The sequence below is a fragment of the Phyllopteryx taeniolatus genome, chromosome 12 (assembly GCF_024500385.1).
Source record: "Phyllopteryx taeniolatus isolate TA_2022b chromosome 12, UOR_Ptae_1.2, whole genome shotgun sequence".
In the NCBI taxonomy this organism is placed as follows: domain Eukaryota; kingdom Metazoa; phylum Chordata; class Actinopteri; order Syngnathiformes; family Syngnathidae; genus Phyllopteryx; species Phyllopteryx taeniolatus.
Window position 1 is genome coordinate 3003654 of NC_084513.1, and position 18906 is coordinate 3022559.

Below are 18906 nucleotides of genomic sequence, written 5' to 3' on the forward strand. Positions count from 1 at the left end.
CAAAGTGGAGGTGGGGGACAACAAAGAACTGCCAGTTCATTTTTTTTTCATCTTCTGCTTTGTGGAAGAAAAATAAATAAATACTGGCAGGTGTGTAATTCGGCGAGCATTTGCCTTTCTGGAACAAACAAACATGCATTCAGGACAGTTTAATGCATGTGTGGTGTGGCGATGCATGTGAGAAAGAAGACAATGTCCACCTACTTTCCTACATATGATTCAATCAACATTTTGTATTACATATTAAGGCCTAGTGAGCACATCTGAGGTGTCCACGTGTTATATTCGGACAATGTTACATCAATTGTTTTAAAAATTGTAGAAAACAATGACGAATCGTGACATTTCGACAAATAATCGTGGATGTTAAACTGAGACACCTGCCACTTTGTTGTCTCTCCTCTGGTCCACGTGGCTGTATTGAAAGCGAGATAAAAGGTGGAATCAATCGCATAGTGAGCTTCTGCCATCTAGCGGTTGGAAATATAACATTTTTAATTTGTAAACCTATACTATTGTGTGGTTTAAAAATGCAACGGAAAATTGTGTTTTGGTAAACGAAAACATGAATGAACTTAATAAAACACCTGAACATTTATTTTAAATATATAAGAGATTAATAAAAAGTATATGAAACAACAATGATACAAACATCAAACATAGGCCGACGTTTTGTATTATTGTTTTTGTTTTTGTTTTTTGTTTTGTTTTTTTGGTGCTTTTATACATCGACCACCAGACATAGTACATTGACGCCCAAAATACACGACGCCACGCCCACTCAGTCGTACGGTCGCGTCTGATTGGTACTTAACGTTTTCCTCTCTTCTCTGATTGGTGGATGTCTTGTCAAACTAGCCCGAATGGGAGGAAGCAGGCGACCAACCTGCTCGCCTTGCTGCCAGCCTGTCGCAACCTCTCCCAGCTCGAGCTAATTGTGGGAATTATTCCGCCTTCTTCCTCCCTTTTTACCCGCTAAATAAGGTAGGAATATGCACGGTTTTAGTACTGTCTTCGTGATAGACTGTCAAGCCGCAGGAAGGACGGTATTGTCACTGCCATTGTTCGCTTCTCTTCTCGTGCTAATGGGGCTTCGGTTTTGTACGAGAGTGTACAATTGAAGACGAGAGAACGACTCCATTGCTTTTCAAATGTACATATCGTGTGGGGCAAGCTTCTTGTCATGTTTGGTTAGTTTGACGGTTGTCGTTTTTCCCCCCCCTCCATTTGATGAGACTGCTCATCCTGCTCCAGTTATACTTTTACTTCCTGTTTGGGTGTTCCTCCTATAAATTCCCCCCCCTGCCTCCCTCCCTGCCTGCCATGTATAACTTTCACAAGTGAGCCATTCACTTGAAAAGCTTCTACTAGTGAGGAAAAGTTAGAAAGACCCACATTCATATTGACAAATCACATTTTAAAAGGAGACAATGGCGTAGCTTTTATTTAGAAACCACAGAGATCTGGTTGAAGTTTAAGAAATTAATCTGCAGGGTTTTTGTAGTCTTCATAATCAGAACTGGCACTAATGCTGCGTCCCACTATGAATGAACTCATTCACCGATTCACTACTCCCCCTACTTTTCGATGGCTTCATCCCAATCCTAACGCTTGTGTTCCGTGTGCGTTTGCAGGCTCGACAATGGCTACCAAAATCAAGGCCGGTTCTGTGGTGGAGATGCAGGGTGACGAAATGACCCGTGTCATCTGGGAGCTCATCAAGCAGAAGCTAATCTTCCCCTACCTGGAACTGGACTTGCACAGGTAATGATATCATAGACTACAGGGGTATTAATGGTATTTCTGGATCTGGGTGAGGAAAAGCAAACAATACCGGCATGTCGTTTATTAATGGTTGTCTTAAAAGCACAGCTTCAAATGCTGGAACGTTTTGATATACTGTATGTGTGTTTATATTGGACTTTACACGATCAGGATTTTTGTGGGCAATCACCCATCAGCAAGTTTAAAAAAAACAATAACTGATATCACCGATCCGATCACAAGATGGAGCAATGTCTATTTAAATGACTTGTTCATTTACTGTATACACCTGTGTACTGTATACTAAGTATCTTCAAAAGTATTCTATAATCAGGTCAAACTAACATTACAACATCCATCCATCCATTTTCTGAGCCGCTTCTCCTCACTAGGGTCGCGGGCGTGCTGGAGCCTATCCCAGCTGTCATCGGGCAGGAGGCGGGGTACAACCTGAACTGGTTGCCAGCCAATCGCAGGGCACAGAAACAAACAACCATTCGTGCTCACAGTCATGCCTACGGGCAATTTAGAGTCTCCAATTAATGCATGTTTTTGGGATGTGGGAGGAAACCGGAGTGCCCGGACAAAACCTACGCAGGCACGGGGAGAACATGCAAACTCCACACAGGCGGGGCTGGGGATTGAACCCGGGTCCTCAGAACTGTGAGGCTGACGCTCTAACCAGTGTTAGTCCACCGTGCCGCCAACATTACAACATGACAGACATAATGGAATTACTTCACACACACTGAAACTTTAGAGCATGATTTGACCGAACACCGGCATGTTTATGTACAACCGTTAGTGGCTTGCTAGGCGACATAATGTTTTGTTGCCTGCTTGCGAGCCGTATTTTATTCAAAGAATGTGAACATTCCTCAAGCAATCCTTAAAAGAATGTCCTCTCCTAAGCGATTGTGACCACCACACGTTTGTTCCCCCATTTTGTTCTTTTTTGACCAACACAATACACGTGCGATTCATTGTTGTTGTTGTTGTTGTCGCCATGGTAACGAGTGTATCCGATGTTTGCGTTGATAAGATAAAGCCAATAAAGACGGGATGAAGTGGTGTCGGAATACAAGATTTCATTGCAGTAGTCTGACATAGTACAACCGTGAAAGGCCAAATTTGTCTTGTCGTCTGTCCCACCCTGCCGACATGTTTTTTAAATTACTTTATTGGCGAGCAGATATTTACAGTACTACGTCAAAAGACACACGACAAGGCTAGAAATAAACTAGCTGTTGGATTCAAACATACTGTACATGACGGCAACGCGGAGTGAATGTCTTTTGCGGAGCCGATCGAATCGGCAAATTATGACATTAAAGCCGATCAGCATAAAAGGCTAATTATCGGTTGATACGATCAAGCCGAACAGATCGGTTTAAAGTCTAATATATATATATATATATATATATATATATATATATATGTATATGTATGTCTGTGTGTGTATGTGTGTATATAATCTGTACGTATATGGTATTACTATCACCTCTATTTAACGTTAAAATCAATGAAACAGTCAGTCTTAACTTTAATAACATAGGCTTAATGTCATAATTGTCACACAAGTGTGAAAAGCAAGTTAACCACATTGAAAATTAACTGAAACAGTACTTTGATAACAATTGGCAAGGCATCGGGTGAAGCTGGAGTCGTAACAGTTTTGAATGTGAGTCTGCTCACTTCACGTAACTTTGGACGGACTGGGCTTTAGCTATCAATTTGGAGCAACCTTTATCAATGTTTTGCTGCGATGGCGTAATTATATCCGTTTGGTGTTGTCAAACTTTGTGTAACCTTTGCTCACACACATTTTGGTTGAGTTATTATCCAAACTCACACTTCGAAACACGTGTCATTGAGATGGCTGTTTATTGTCATACTAGATGCACTTAATGGTTCTAGATATTGTAAATAGTGTTGTGAAAAAGGGCTCACAGTGTCACGTACGCACATGTCACGTAAGACTTTGCAACCCATATGGGGTTGCTTGTCCAAAGAATGTTGGTATGCATGTCCCTCTCACACATGCCTTGGCAATCCAACACACACAGACAATATACTTGTCAAACCTGATCTTGTTTGCTGAAAGCTTCCTTCTCACTGGTATATTAGACATAAAATCATGGGTGTCGATTCAGGATGTTGTTGCTCGGGATGGAGAAAGTGGGTGAAAGGTCATGTCTGTTCTCAAACAAAGTGTGTAGGTGCAAATAAAGTGAGCCAGGTTGGAGGTTAATGCCTTTTATTCATGCAGCTTGTCAGGTCTTGCAAGAAGTACAATTAGCAGAGAAATGAGGTGAATTAGATGCCGCAGAAATGTAGGTTATTGCCCTCGACACTCTTTGGCTTCATCTTCTTAACTGTCCTCCTTTTTTAAATCCATCACAGCATCAACACAGATGACTAATCACCTAATAAGAATCATATAATATACAGTATAGAACATCATTTTTTAAATAAAAGCAGTGTTTTTTCTTTTTTGTTGTTGTTGGGTTTTTTTTGACAGCCGGCGCAGAGAACTGATCGCATCTTTTCTAAAATGGAGACCACTGTATGTGTGGGAGCCATATTACTTATGTTTGCTGTTTTGATATTTATTTGTTTGATAGTTTGGTTGAAGTTACATTCTATTATTGTATACCTGTATGCAGTGAAACTTAACTCATTCACTGCAAGCCTTCCCAGTTAACATGGATATTTGACTTCTAAAGCCGTCAATGGCAGTGAATGTGTTTATTGGTTCCGTGACCCCGTTTGTTCTTAACTCAAGGTAATGTTAAATTAAATTATACTTACCTTTTTTATCAATGTGTGGTTAAAAATAAATATAGTGCAATATAGACATAAGTGAAAACACACTTTTAAAGAAATAAAACATAAAATAAATAGATAACAGTTTATTGCTCATTAACGTTAACTAAGGAGGGGAAAGGGAAGGAGGACTACAGCTCCTCATTGAAGAAGAGTCTTCTCTAATAACACGGGGAAGTTCTGATACAGGTGATTTTTCTTTTGCCTGTTTCTTTTCTAATTCATTGGTTGATTTTGGCACAACAAACTGATCCAGGTAAACTTTTCTTTTTCTGTTTCCTCGCCTCTCGCCCAGTCAGCTGAGATAGGCTCCAGCACGCCCACGACCCTAGTGAAGAAAAATGGGATGGAAAATGGAAATAATTAGATCTATGTCTGCATTATCTTATATAACAAATAGGTGTGTATGGGGTATTTAACTCTTAACTCACACCTTCTCCCTCCAGTCTTGTGTTTTTCCTCTCCTCTTGTCTTGCTGGCAGCTCGCCAGCCGGGTAGCCTCCGGCCAACCCCCTCCCCCTTCTTTTGTTTCCATTGTCATCTGGCGCCTCCAGAGCCACCACGTGCGCGAACGGCCGCCGCAACCAAACCGGCGGCGTTTTCGATCGAAGTCGGCCATGCGACTTTGATCGCTTTTCCTAGCCACGATTGGTCGGCAGAGCCTCAGCGAGCAACTACTGGCATCCTGTACCGGTCCCGCACGCATCTGAGGCCAGAGCTCGGACCGCCACCAGTTCAACCGGCAGGAAAGTTACGAGCGCATCCAAATGGGACAATATCATTTCTTGTTGTTGCATCTTTTTTTCCTTCAACCAAACCTGCTTCGTTTCCACCTGAGTTCCGGAGGAAGACTACTCCCCAAAGACCAGCTGATCTGCGTTCGTGAATCGACACTGCAGTCCTTACTATGATGTACAACATCAGTGCCTAATAATTTTGGGGAAATTACGAGCTTCACACGAACTCCCAACTTTGCTTTCTCTCTCTCTGACTCAACGCAGTAAATGCTCACGTTTCCAACTTTAGTCCAACACACAATGTTCTATCCCCCTTTTCGTATGATGATTTTCCTCCCTTTTACCGTTATTAGTGTTTGTTAGACCCCTTCGTGTGTTTCCCTCTAGATCCCTTGTAGATGTCATTAAATATACCATAAAATTCCACTCTTGGTTGTATTTTGTGTGTGTGTTCTGAGTTCAAGTAAACTCATGAGTACGTTCACGGCGTAGTACGCCGTTCCTTGCAAAAAACAACTCACTCATCGTACTAGTACATCGCTCCTTAGCGGATCACAAACGAAGAAGTTCAACGAACGAATCACTCGTGTCTAACGGATCGCAAATGTAAGTTCAACAAACGAATCACTCTTCAGTTCTTGAGTTCCTCAATTCACTGAACGAATCACTCAGTTCACTTAAGTCCCTCCCCGGAACGAATCACTCTTCAGTTCCTCAGTACACCAGTTCACTGAACGAATCACTCAGTTCACTTAAGTCCCTCCCCTGCCTGCACGACGCTGCCTGACGCTGGCTGCTGATTGGTCATTCCCCGAAGTGAGTGACAACGCTGGCGAATCGCAAATCACATGGCAGTATGTTTAATGAAGTTCTGCCCCCGCCTGCACGCTGGCTGCTCATTGGTCATTTGCCGAAGATTCGGAAATGGTTTCCGCTCCCAGTCGACTCGCTCGCCTCACGGCGGCCAAGCTAAAAGAACTAATCATTTCATAAACTGATTCGGTTCAGTTCGTTCACTAAAAAGATTTGTTCTTCAGAACGAAACGTTCGCGAACGTAACAATACTAGTCGCCACAGTGTTGTAATTTGAAATTGATCCCTGGCACCACAGTGGAGTTATGAGTAACACGTCTTCACCTAGGTATGAATGAGAACTTGAATGGTTCTTTATAAATTATATATGTCCTGCAATTGATAGGCAACCAGTTTAGGCCGTACCCTGCCTCTCACCCAAAGTCAGCTGGGATAGGCTCCAGTTCACATGCAACCATAATGAGGACAAGCACTATAGAAAATGGAGGAATGAATGATATTGAGCTAGTGTTCCATAATTATGGCCAAAATGATAATCATGATTATTTTTATCAATAATGTAATCATGATTATTCATCAAAATTATTGATCATGTTAGGGAAAACATTTTTACTGCACTAATTTTCAGCATACAATATGTCAACAGTTTGCAGTGCAAAATGAAACTAAGAATAAATGATTGGTAATAAAAAAAATTACAAAATGTCAAGAAACAAAACCTCCCGTGTGACTAAAAATTTTTCTCTCACTACCCACACAGTTACGACTTAGGAATGGAGAACCGCGACGCTACGAATGACCAGGTGACGGTGGAGGCAGCTGAGGCGGTGCGGCGCTACAGCGTGGGCATCAAGTGTGCCACCATCACGCCGGATGAAAAGCGCGTGGAGGAGTTCAAGCTCAAGCAGATGTGGCGCTCGCCCAACGGGACCATTCGGAACATACTGGGCGGCACCGTCTTCAGGGAGGCCATCATTTGCCGGAACATCCCCCGTCTGGTGCCTGGCTGGGTCAAGCCCATCATCATTGGCAGGCATGCCCATGGAGATCAGGTAAACGAAAAGAAGAAAACTGTTGCTTGCAAAGTTCTCCAAATAAGAGAAAAAAATGGGCTTGCTTCAAGCTGTTTGCTGTTGAAGTTTACTTTAGAACTGATGCATGACATAACAATGACAAATAAGAAACATGGTATATTTAAACACCTTAATGTTCAAAGCATGTATTTTTGTTGAGCTTAAGTCTACGAACTTAATGCTAACATATAATGTGAAATAGCATAGACGGGCTAATGGGAATTAGCATTGATGTCTCGGTAATTATAAACCTGCTGTTAAAACAACTGCTACTTTAACACACACGGAGCAAGAACAGATACAAAATACTCACAGGCATATATTATTTGCTTTGTGGAGAAAATGACAATTTCCGGAGTTTCGTTTCGTTGAGTTTATTTAGTTGGGGAACCTTCTCTGCCTCTCCTTCTATTATGCTGCACATCTAGTAGAGCTCAGTGCTGCCTATGCGCTAGACTGTATTGCAGTCAAGGGGCATCCTCTTTGATCTGCTGTTAATTACGCTGCATCTTTTCTTGTTGACCTCGGTGCTGCCTGACGCAGGCAATATAACACAGACTCCCTTAATGATGACCAATTTATAACTTCTTTTCTAATGTAATGTAGATAATGTTTTCAAGAGAATCTGAAAGATCAGGTGGAATACATTTTGATCCTCTAAAACCATACAATTCTTTGGACTGTGGGACTTACAGTACCTCAAAGGTTAATTAGATAACACGTGAGCTGGCTTGATTTACGGGATTTTTTTTGCCCCCATCACATATTTTGTATTATTAGCAGTACACACTAGGGCTGCACGATATCGTCATCACGATGTACTTGTACGCAATAGTCACGTCGCAGGGTCGATGTGATGTTTTGAAATATAAGAATAGATAAATTATTATGGGTGGCACGGTGGACGACTGGTTAGAGCGTCAGCCTCACAGTTCTGAGGAGCGGGGTTCAATCCCCGGCCCCGCCTGTGTGGAGTTTGCATGTACTCCCCGTGCCTGCGTGGGTTTTCTCCGGGCACTCCGGTTTCCTCCCACATCCCAAAAACATGCATGGCAGATTAATTGAATACTCTAAATTGCCCGTAGGTGTGAATGTGAGTGCAAATGGTTATTTGTTTGTATGTGCCCTGCGATTGGTTGGTAAGCAGTTCAGGGTGTACCCCGCCTCCTGCCCGATGATAGCTGGGATAGGCTCCAGCACGCCCGTGACCCTAGTGATGAGAAGCGACTCAGAAAATGGATGGATGGATAAATTATTCTGCTAGTATAGTCAGTCGGAGCTGCAAGGAATGCAAAGTTCTCCGTGTCCTTTCACCATCGTCCCTGTCATACTGTGTTGCGTGTTTTCATTTCCACATTAAGGACAAAAGTCCTGTTTTTGTTTTATTTCTTCATTTAAAAAAAAAAACACCATTCAAACAACATGTTTTGTCCTTCATTTGAGATTGTAGTGTGAAAGCTGCATCTGGATACTTGTGTGGACTGAATGCGTGGCAACAATGGAGAAATTAAATACCAGTATTTTGAAGGTAATAGCACGTCAGCAACATTGGGGGAAAAAAATAATATATATATATCTGCTCGTTCGTTTTTCAAAATTTTGAATTATGAACTGAACTAGTTTATTTTTGGAACAATGAACAGAACTTTGAACTAGTTTGCGTAGGAAACAAGCTTTCCGGACACTGGTCCTGCATTCTTTCACATCACAATATATAGCACAGGTTTAAAAAAAAATCTATATGTCATTTTTTTCCCAATACCTTACAGCCCTAGTACACACTTCCGTGTCAAAAAGTATGGTCCCATTTATAGATAGAATTAGAAAATAAGTCAACAATCTTGTTTGAGTCAAAGTTATTTCCTCATAGACTAGGAAGAATTTTTGTGGGAGGGGGCAGGGGTGGGGGGACTCAGTTCCGTTTAATGCATAACAAACTGTTGACTGTCTCTCTCACTGAGTTGTGGTTATCGCAGACATGTTCTGTCGTCAGGAGATCTATAGTAAAATGTTTTTATTTCATAAGAAGGCCTTTGTACCGTCATGTCCTGGCCTTCAGGCCAGAGTCAACACTGCTCCGGCCCCAGAGCAAGAACTCTATCTAGGTGAAGAGTCATGTGCCGGAAAGTTGTGTAATGTCTCTGAAAAGCTCTGCTCTATCGCTTATATCAAACGGAGTTTAACAGACCATTACTTTAAAGTCGCACTGAAGTAATTTTCATACTTTGTTTCTAAATGCATTAAATATGTTTGCAGGGAATTGCTGAAAATGTGCAAAGACTGAGAACAAGTACTGAATTGTTGAGCTATAGCTTGAAACTCTTTCTCACCATCTCAGCTGGCCGGGTTTTTGGGGTAGGACGTGCCCAGGGATCAGGATGAGTCGGCCCTCCCCCACTATGCAGTATAATGCCCTCTAAAGCTCTTCGCCGGAATTATGAGTTAATTGCGAGTAACTTAGTAATAATAGCTTGACCCATTTCTATCATCACTACATTGTGCAGTTAGCCATCAAGCTATGCCTACAACCCAAAAAAGGCATCTTCCCTGAAGTGTTTTGTGTTTTTCGGCTAGTGTCTCTGTTGGCTTCCTTAGTGGGTCTTTGAATGTTACTTTGTTTGGGTCATGTATTTGTACAGCGTTGACCTTTTCTTCACTATGTTCCCTGCAGTACAAAGCCACCGACTTTGTGATTCCCGGGCCGGGCAAAGTGGAGATGATCTACACGCCAGTAAGCGGAGAGCAGGTCAAGTTCGTTGTCCATAATTTTGAAGGTAGCTGAGTACACGCAAGCATCTGACATAAATTGTTTTATTCTTTTATTCCCTTTTCACACTCTACCTGTAAGTATTTTACCAACTTTTTTTTTGTTGAAAAGGTGTTTTTAGCCAGAGTTAGATTTTTTTTTTAGTCTGTTTAATCTCTTTTAGCACTCTGTAAATTACAATCCTTTATTTTAGGGCTGCGACTAACGATTATTTTAATAATTGATTAACATGTTGATTATTTTTTGAATATTTGGTACATTTTTATTTATTTATTTACATGCCTTTATTCAAAAACGGCATTATTTCAAATTGACAGTGCAGAAAATGCACAAACATAAGGTGATTTGGATTCAGTTACTGGTTTGGTCTGTAACGTGTCGGAAAGTAGGAAAAAATGTTGATGATTTTCCAAAGTAATAAAATAAGTAATGTCTTATTTTGATGAAACACATAGCTAATCGGTCTGCTTTCATGGAGGATTGCAAAATTTGAGAATGTTTACTGTTGAGAGGCTGAAATTCCGAGGATTTGGACAATTTTAAATTCTCTCAACAATTAATCGATTACCAAAATAGATTGATAAATAAAATGGATTAATTTGATAATTGATTAGTTGTTAATTAGTCAATTCATTTATTTTAAAGTGTAGTTGTTTTCAGGTCAAATTTGAAATAATTTGATAACTATTCATGAACGTGATTAATTGATTGTAGAACGGTGGACGACTGATTAGCACATCTGCCTCACAGTTCTGAGGACACGGGTTCCTATCTGGCCTCGCCTGTGTGGAGGTTGCGTGTTCTCCCGTGCCTGCGTGTGTGGTTTTTTTTTGTTTTTGTTTTTTGTTTTTTTCAGGTACTCCAGCTTCCTCCCACATTCCAAAAACATGCATGGTAGGTTAATTGAAGACTGTAAATTGCCCGTAGGTGTGAATGTGAGTGTGTATGGTTGCCCTTGGATTGGCTGGCGACCAGTACAGTGTGTACCCCGCCTCTTGCCCAGAGTCGGCAAGGATTGGCTCCAGCATGCCCACGAGGATAAGCGGTACAGAAAATGGATGGAATGGATAATTACAGTGGTGCCTTGAGATATGAGTTTAATTTGTTCATTACCATGCTCTTAATTTGAAACACTCTTATCTCAAATCATCTTTACCTATTGAAATCAATGGAAATGGCATTAATCCAGTCAATCCTTCCCATGTGATGATAAAAAAAGATATACTTTATAAAAACATACAGTGATGGCATACTTAAATAGAATTTTAAAAAGAATTAAACTGTTTTTGTCACACTTACTCTTTTATTCAATGCATATTGTGCTGCTCATTCTGGTGTGTGTACCTTTGCCACGTGGGGGCAGTATAAAGGTCGATTCATACTCACTCCGTGCTTACTTTCCTGCCTAGATGCAGCAGCCAATCCTATTGCACCAGATTATGTCATGCCTAGAACTCAAATGGGATTCATACAGTTGAAAGCAAAAAATAAAGAATACGGTGTATGACTGTGAGTACTGTTATATTGTCTCTCTACATGTGTTGCTGCTCTGTTTGTGTTTATCGGTTGTTTAAAGCGATATACCGTAGATGCTAATAATGCAGCCCTATGGGGGGGGCACAAGCCAGTGCAAACTGTAGGCCGGTCCCAAGCCCGAATAAATGCAGAGGGTTGCGTCAGGAAGGGCATCCGGCTGAAAACTTAAAGGTAGTGGTAGGGGAGAGTGTGGCTAGACCGCATAGAATGGTGGTGTGTAAAATGACTCTGGTGGTGGGGAGGAAGGTTAGGAAGACAAAGGCAGAGCAGAGAACCATGTGGTGGAAGCTGAGAAAGGATGAGTGTTGTGCAGCTTTTCGTGAAGAGGTGAGACAGGCTCTCGGTGGACAGGAGGACTGGACCACTGCAGCCAAGGTGATCAGAGAGGCAGGCAGGAGAGTACTTGTTGTATCTTCTGGCAGGAAAGGAGAGAAGGAGACTTGGTGGTGGAACCTCACAGGAAAGGAACTCATACAAGGAAAAAGGTTAGCTAAGAAGAAGTGGGACACTGAGAGTTTGCAGTGGTGATGGATAGACTGAAGGATGAGGTTAGACTGGAATCCCCGTGGACCATGATGTTTGCAGATGACATTGTAATCTGCAGGGAGCAGGTGGAGGAGCAGTTAGAAAGATGGAGGCATGCACTGCAAGCAGAGGAATGAAGATTAGCCGGATGAGAGACAGTGGCACTGAAGAGACAACAGGAAGCAGAGCTGGAGGTGGCGGAAATGAAGATGTTGAGGTTCGCTCTCGGAGTGAGCAGGTTGGATAAAATTAGAAATGAGCTCGTCAGAGGAACAGCCAAGGTTAGATGTTTTGCAGACAAAGTTAGAGAGAGCAGACTTCGATGGTTTTGGACACGTCCAGAGGAGAAATAGTGAGTATATTGGTAGAAGGATGATGAGGAAGGCGCTGCCAGGCAAGAGCGCGAGAGGAAGACCAAAAAGGTTGATGGCTGTCGTGAGGGAAGACATGAGGGCAGTTGGTGTTCGAGAGGAGGATGCAGGAGATAGGCTTACGTGGAAAAGGATGACGGCGCTGTGGCGACCCCTAAAGGGACAAGCCGAAAGGAAAAGTAGAAGACCGTAGATGCTAATCATTGCCTATATTAGCCTTAGCCTTGTGATAGTGGACTAAAGCTTAAGCTATGTATTTTTTTTTTTTTTTAATTATTATTATATATTTTTTTTTGATTACACAGGTAATTCTCTTCTGCCAAACGGACGCAAACTCTGGACAACACCCGTCCATATAGCTGGGACAGTGAGAAAAGTTAGAGGTAGCATGTCATTAACAGTAATTGTTAAAGTAACATAATTTCTCATGTATAATGCGAATTTCCCCCCCAAAAAACAGCACGGGGAGAACATGCAAACTCCTCCCAGGCGGGGTCGGCATTTGAACCCCGGTCCTCAGAACTGTGAGGCAGATGTGCTAACCAGTCCCTCACCGTGCCGCTCTTTGTAAATGTATACATAACAAATTTAAGTTGTGGTAGTGCATGGAGAGAGAAAAAAAAAAAAAAAAAAGATTACAACAAACCAACCTCTTTTGAATCACTCCCGCGACCCTTGTGAGGATAAGCAGCTCAGAAAATGGATGGATGGATGGTATTTATTTTCACAGAATCTTAGTGTGAACATGGCACTCCATTTTATATTAGGGTGCTGCTGAAACTTGGCAACGTTTGGCCTTCACAAGTGCATCAATGTCATTTAAGTGTTCTCAGTGCACCCTCCAGTGAACAAAACTAGCAACAAAAATTACTTTTATTGAAAAATAGCAGTGAATGTGTTCTCCATCCCCACGGGCCGATTTGGACCCCCTGGCGGGTCGGTTCTGGTGTTTGACACCTCTGTGCGAGAGAATACTAAACTCAATATACAGCACAAAAGTTTATACAATAAATGAAGTCATGTAAGTAGACACATTGCTCCATCTTGTGATCGGTTGTCTTTTTTTTTTTCAACTTGATCGATGATCAGCCCCAAACATCCTGATCGTGCAAAGCCTGGTCTAAACTGTCCATACTGGAGGAGTGAACGCGAGCATGAATGGTTGTAGTTCTATATGTGAACCGTGATGGGCTGGCGTCCAGCCCACGGTGTATTCAGTCTCTGCCTCTCTTTATTTAAAAAAATAATAATAAAAAATACCCAACCCGTCATGATTAGATTAGATTAGATAACTTTTATTAGTCCCACAATGGGGAAAGTTGTGACTAACGTTTCCCATGATAACAGACAGAGGACACGTTGATATCGTCTCCTCCCTGCTCGACGCTTTGTCCCGGCACCACATTCCCCGTCTCTTCCTCCTCATCTTGTTTTCTTAAAACTTTCACGTTATTGTTCTATATCATCTATAACGTGTGTAATATTTGTGTGCAGGCACTGGTGGCGTGGCATTGGGGATGTACAACACAGACAAATCCATCAGGGACTTTGCTCACAGCTCCTTTCAAATGGCTCTTGTTAAGTCCTGGCCTCTCTACCTCAGCACCAAGAACACCATCTTGAAGAAGTACGATGGACGATTCAAAGACATTTTCCAGGAGATTTATGAGAAGTACGCGCATGCACGCACACACATACACACAGAAGCATTCACACACTTGTACGTTTGTCTCTTTCATAGTCAAACACACCAAAAGGGGTACAGAGAAAAATCAGACATACTGTACCTTCATCAACATCAAACTGTAGTTCAAACCATGCGAGGTGGCTGCAAGTCTCTTGAGACATCAGCTCAGTAAGAATCTAGTCTGTTTTTCTTTTCCGTCTTTTTTTTTTTTTTATATCTGTGATGCCACAACAGAGGGGCAGCATAGATGGCAATGCAGAAAAGTGGAATGGTAACCATGCAACCAGTAGTGGAACTTTGCAACGTACAAAGACTGCTTAGTTCAATATCAACAATGATATCCGTCTATCCATTTTCTATATCTTATCCTCACTAGGGTCGCGGTTGAGCTTGAGCCTATCCCAGCATGCTTTGGGTGACAAGCGGGGTAAACCCTTGACAGGTTGCTCGCAGGGTGCACATTGACAAACGACCATTCACATTCACAACTATGGACAATTCAGACTTTGAACCTAACATGCATGATTTTGGAGTGTGGATTTGATACCCCCCCCCCCCCCAAAAAAAAAAAAAATTATGAAGTTATGAGGATAATGATGGTTTGAGCCTGGAACAGATTAATTGATTTATTATTATTTTATGTGGGGGGGAAATCGTTTTGAAATTTAAAAAAAAGACACTCCTACTTATTTTTGCTCAACAGGGAATACCGTGCTAAGTTTGAGGCCAAAGGTATCTGGTACGAGCACCGGCTGATTGACGACATGGTGGCCCAGGCCATGAAGTCAGATGGAGGCTTCATTTGGGCCTGCAAGAACTACGATGGAGATGTACAGTCTGACTCCGTGGCTCAAGGTTGGCACAATGGATGGATTGGTGCATAAAACAGCAAAACAAATCTGAAATGTAGCAACGGGGCTTTTCTATTTTTAGTTGACGGTTCCTGTGTTGATTCATTAAATATGCGTGTTAGGCATTTTCTGTCTCTACTCGATGGTACTGTGACTAATTTAGAAAACTGACATGTCCACTAGATTTCTATCGCCAGGGCAGCAATTTTATCATATACAACAAGTTTGATTAAGTTTGACCTTGCAGAAAATACTGTAAAGCATTCACACGTTATTCCAAACCATTATTATTCTCCCCAAATTTTGACATTTTACTCCATCCACATCTCTCAACTAATTCAAACCATTCAAACTTCCAAATATTCACAAAATGTATGTTGTCCACATTCCAACAATTCCACCTTTTCTAAATGAAAAAACACATTCAAGTAAATAAGACATTCCACCCAAAAATGTTGCTCAGCTTTCACATTCTAACTTCCAACTGTGCAGCTCATTCAGGATATCTTCTGAACTATTTTTCACATTCCAAATAAAAATAATAATCCGCAAGTAATAAAAGATTTATAATTGCCAATACATGCCACAAGATGGTGGTCATGCAATACTTATTTGTAGTGGCCTGAGCACAATATTGAGTGAGTTTTTCAGGTTAAAAAAAAAATGGTAACTGGACTTCCCTTAGATAGCGCTTTATCTACGCCATCACAATGCCCGAAGTGCTTTACGAAGCCTCACATTGGCCCATTCACACACTCATTCATACATCAGTGGGCGGCTGCTGCCAGGCCCAATGGGAGCACATTTGGGTTCAGTGTCTTGACACACGCAAACAGTCGGAGTTCATTTGAACCGTCGACCCTTGGGTTACTGGACAACCCGCTCTACCAAATGAGCCACAAGCGCAAATGCACATATAGGTGAATAAGAAATTTTGGAATGTATGGGAGAACACTGTATTCCCCAACGTTCATGCAGATATTTTATCGTTTTGTTTCCACATTCCTCGACCAAAGCAAGCCAATGCCACTATTTGAACATTCCCAAAATTCCCATATTTCCACAATAAAATTCCCAAATTAAAAGATATTTTACATAGTTACCTTCTTTCAATTCCAGTCATTGCAGTTTCAAGTCTCACATTGTACATTTCCACAATGCGTTGATTTCACAGCATATCAGTTCGGCGTCAGCTCTTCGGCATTCACATGCAATTTCTGCGGAAATCGCATTCTTTAGTTTGAGTTTTGTGTTAAATGGCAATCATCTAAAGCCTTGCCCACATCCAATGGGGGAGACTCAAATGCTTCACTAATATTCTGTCACCCGTTTGTGTGCAATTAGTTGAAGTCACTAGTAAGCGTTTGTTAAAGTAAGGCCTCCGGAAGTATTGGTTTGTAAAAGCGCAAACATGCAGTAACAGATCTTTCCCCCTTATAGGCTACGGCTCCCTGGGTATGATGACCAGTGTGCTGATCTGTCCAGACGGACGGACCGTGGAGTCGGAGGCGGCGCACGGCACAGTGACGCGCCACTACAGGCAACATCAGCAGGGGAAAGAAACCTCCACAAACCCCATAGGTACGGAGCATCAGCTATAACCCAAACATGGACGTTCTGTTTGTGTCCGAGAATGATTGGAGCATTTTGTTCCTCGCAGCATCCATCTTTGCGTGGACGCGAGGCCTCCTCCATCGCGCGAAGCTGGACAGCAACGTGGAGCTGCGCGTGTTCGCGGAAGCACTTGAGGACGTTTGTGTCGAGACCATTGAGGCGGGCTTCATGACCAAGGATTTGGCCATCTGCATCAAGGGCCTGTCAAAGTTAGTTAGTCGCAATTTGTCGGTGCTGACAATCTTTATCACCGTTTTCACTAAAGCGGCTGTCACGTAACTCACAAAATGTCCAGGATGTTCAGCTTTCGGGTGAAATTTTAGAATGAACATAAAATGCACTACAGTGGACCCCGACTATAAGTGGAGGGTAGGGACGGCGAAAGCGCGAATAGGCGTAAGTAGTAAATGGATTTACACATTCCACTGGTTTTGATGCCATGTTTAGTCAGCAAAAGCAGACATGAACGCCGCCATCTTATCTCTCCACTCCTGCTGACTGCCACAAATCCAACACCACTGCTGTTATATTTGTGAGCGGATGAGTAAGTCGGGCGTTGGGAGTGGAGCGAGTAAACCACCTTCTCCCTTTCACTATGGGAGTGTGTAACATGTTATGTTCACAGCTGACACAAATGGCTCGTTGTCTCAATTATTGAGATGCAGGAAATATCATACATACTGAAAGTATTTTGCTCCCCCCAATAACTGAGGATCGCGCCTCCCAAAAATCTGCAAATACGTGAATTTAATCAGACCTTCTCGAAACATTTGAATGCGTATGTCCAACTTTTCAATGTTTCAGTATTTTTTGCACAACTTGCTGTTCTCAAACAAATAGTTGAATGGCAAATTTCACAACAGGCGTCCATGAATCAACCAATACATTTCCATGGACGTCCACTTCGATACCCATCTCTTCCAATCTCTCCAGTCTCACGAGGTCGAAATGTGAACAGCATGATGAAGAGGTTGTTTAAATCATGGAAAAGGATGTAACACTTTTCAAAACCTAATACATTTTCCCACTAATCTTCCTCTGCTTACAGTGTGAAACGTGCTGACTACCTGAACACCTTCGAGTTCTTGGACAAGCTGGCAGAGAACCTAAAGGCCAAGCTGGCCAATCAGCCTAAGCTGTGATGCACTTGAACGCGCACGCTCACGCTGCTGCTGCCGCTGGAGGCTTGCCGGTCAGACAAAAGCAGGGAAGACCCGGTCCACGTCTCCAGCAGGACTTTGGAATAGAGAATACATTAATTCCTTCACACAGGAGGTGTGAATAGACTGCACGGTACTCGAATGAAGTATGAATAATACACAAAAAGCATTGCGTCACTGTCCAATGTAAAACATGTAACTCCAGATTTTGTGTGATTTTTTTTTTTTTGTTTGTTTGTTTTTTTTGTCTTTTTATGTGTTTGTTTTTAATCTGAAAAATAGCAAACATGTTTTTATGTTTTGGACAAGAAAGAAAGATGAAAACAAAAATGTGGAGCTACATGCATGCCATTGAATAGTGCTAACTGAGAAGCTCCAGTAATAATTCTAATCATGAAGAATAATTACACGTGGTTTTATGTTTGACCAAGTTTATTTCAATTTTACATTTAGAAATCTTTGTATTACCAGTGTTGTCTATTTGCATCCAAGTAACAACATCCTGCCATAGAACCTCATTAAAATGTCCATCTGATGTTTTTTTTTTTTTTTTAAACACCTCAAATGTTCCAATGTAAGTTTAGTTTAAATGTTATGATTGTCATTCTTATTCTGTCCAAAAATGGAATTTGCACCAGTGTTTTTACGAAAACAGCAGACAATAATTGAAATGAACCAGATCCCACTGTAATTTATATTTGCGTGGAAAAGGTTATCGAAATATTAAATTAAGATTTTCTTTTTAATTTTGCCAACTCTCAAGAACCCAATCAAAAAACATTTTAAGCGGTATGAGAGTTTCTCTATTTTTTTGGGGCAACAGGTGTCCCAGGTCCTTACCCCTTATCAAATAAAGCATACCTTCGTTAATGTAACATTAAATGATACTCATACTTTATACTTCCCACACCACACAAATTTTTACCCCCCCAAAAAAAAATGTTTTCCAGGCTGCTACACAGCTTAGAAATGTTTTCGTCATAAAATGTCACTCTGTGACATGTCCCACCACAATCTTTTTGAGAATTAGGGTCTTTGATAACCCATTGAGTTTTTTACGCACCTGACTCATGCCCCTTCAAAGTACGTGCATTCTCCCTTAATGGCTTCTGACACACCCACCTTGCGAAGCGTCTCATTTGTGCGCAAGGACTCAAGAGGTGTGACTCATTGAAGTCCGAG

The 18906-nt window shown here is 41.7% G+C and overlaps 1 protein-coding gene across 1 annotated transcript; it reads left to right on the forward strand.

The window, feature by feature from the left end:
- The first annotated feature begins 848 nt into the window (after positions 1–848).
- On the forward strand, positions 849–18259 carry idh1 (isocitrate dehydrogenase (NADP(+)) 1). The gene is made up of 9 exons (XM_061791946.1): positions 849–984; positions 1635–1764; positions 6901–7192; positions 9885–9987; positions 13907–14084; positions 14803–14954; positions 16391–16531; positions 16611–16773; positions 17613–18259. The coding sequence occupies exons 2-9, from the start codon at positions 1643–1645 to the stop codon at positions 17704–17706; spliced, it is 1245 nt and encodes a 414-aa protein (XP_061647930.1). The 5' UTR covers positions 849–984; positions 1635–1642; the 3' UTR covers positions 17707–18259.
- The last annotated feature ends 647 nt before the right edge of the window (positions 18260–18906 follow it).

What these genes read in the sequence shown, in the direction of transcription:
- idh1 (XM_061791946.1), top strand. Translation starts at nt 1,643, where the DNA reads ATGGCTACCAAAATCAAGGCCGGTTCTGTGGTGGAGATGCAGGGTGAC. An exon ending in GGCATGCCCATGGAGATCAG is followed by an intron (nt 7,193 to 9,884) that starts GTAAACGAAAAG and finishes TGTTCCCTGCAG; the next exon opens with TACAAAGCCACCGACTTTGT. An exon ending in TTCCAGGAGATTTATGAGAA is followed by an intron (nt 14,085 to 14,802) that starts GTACGCGCATGC and finishes TTTGCTCAACAG; the next exon opens with GGAATACCGTGCTAAGTTTG.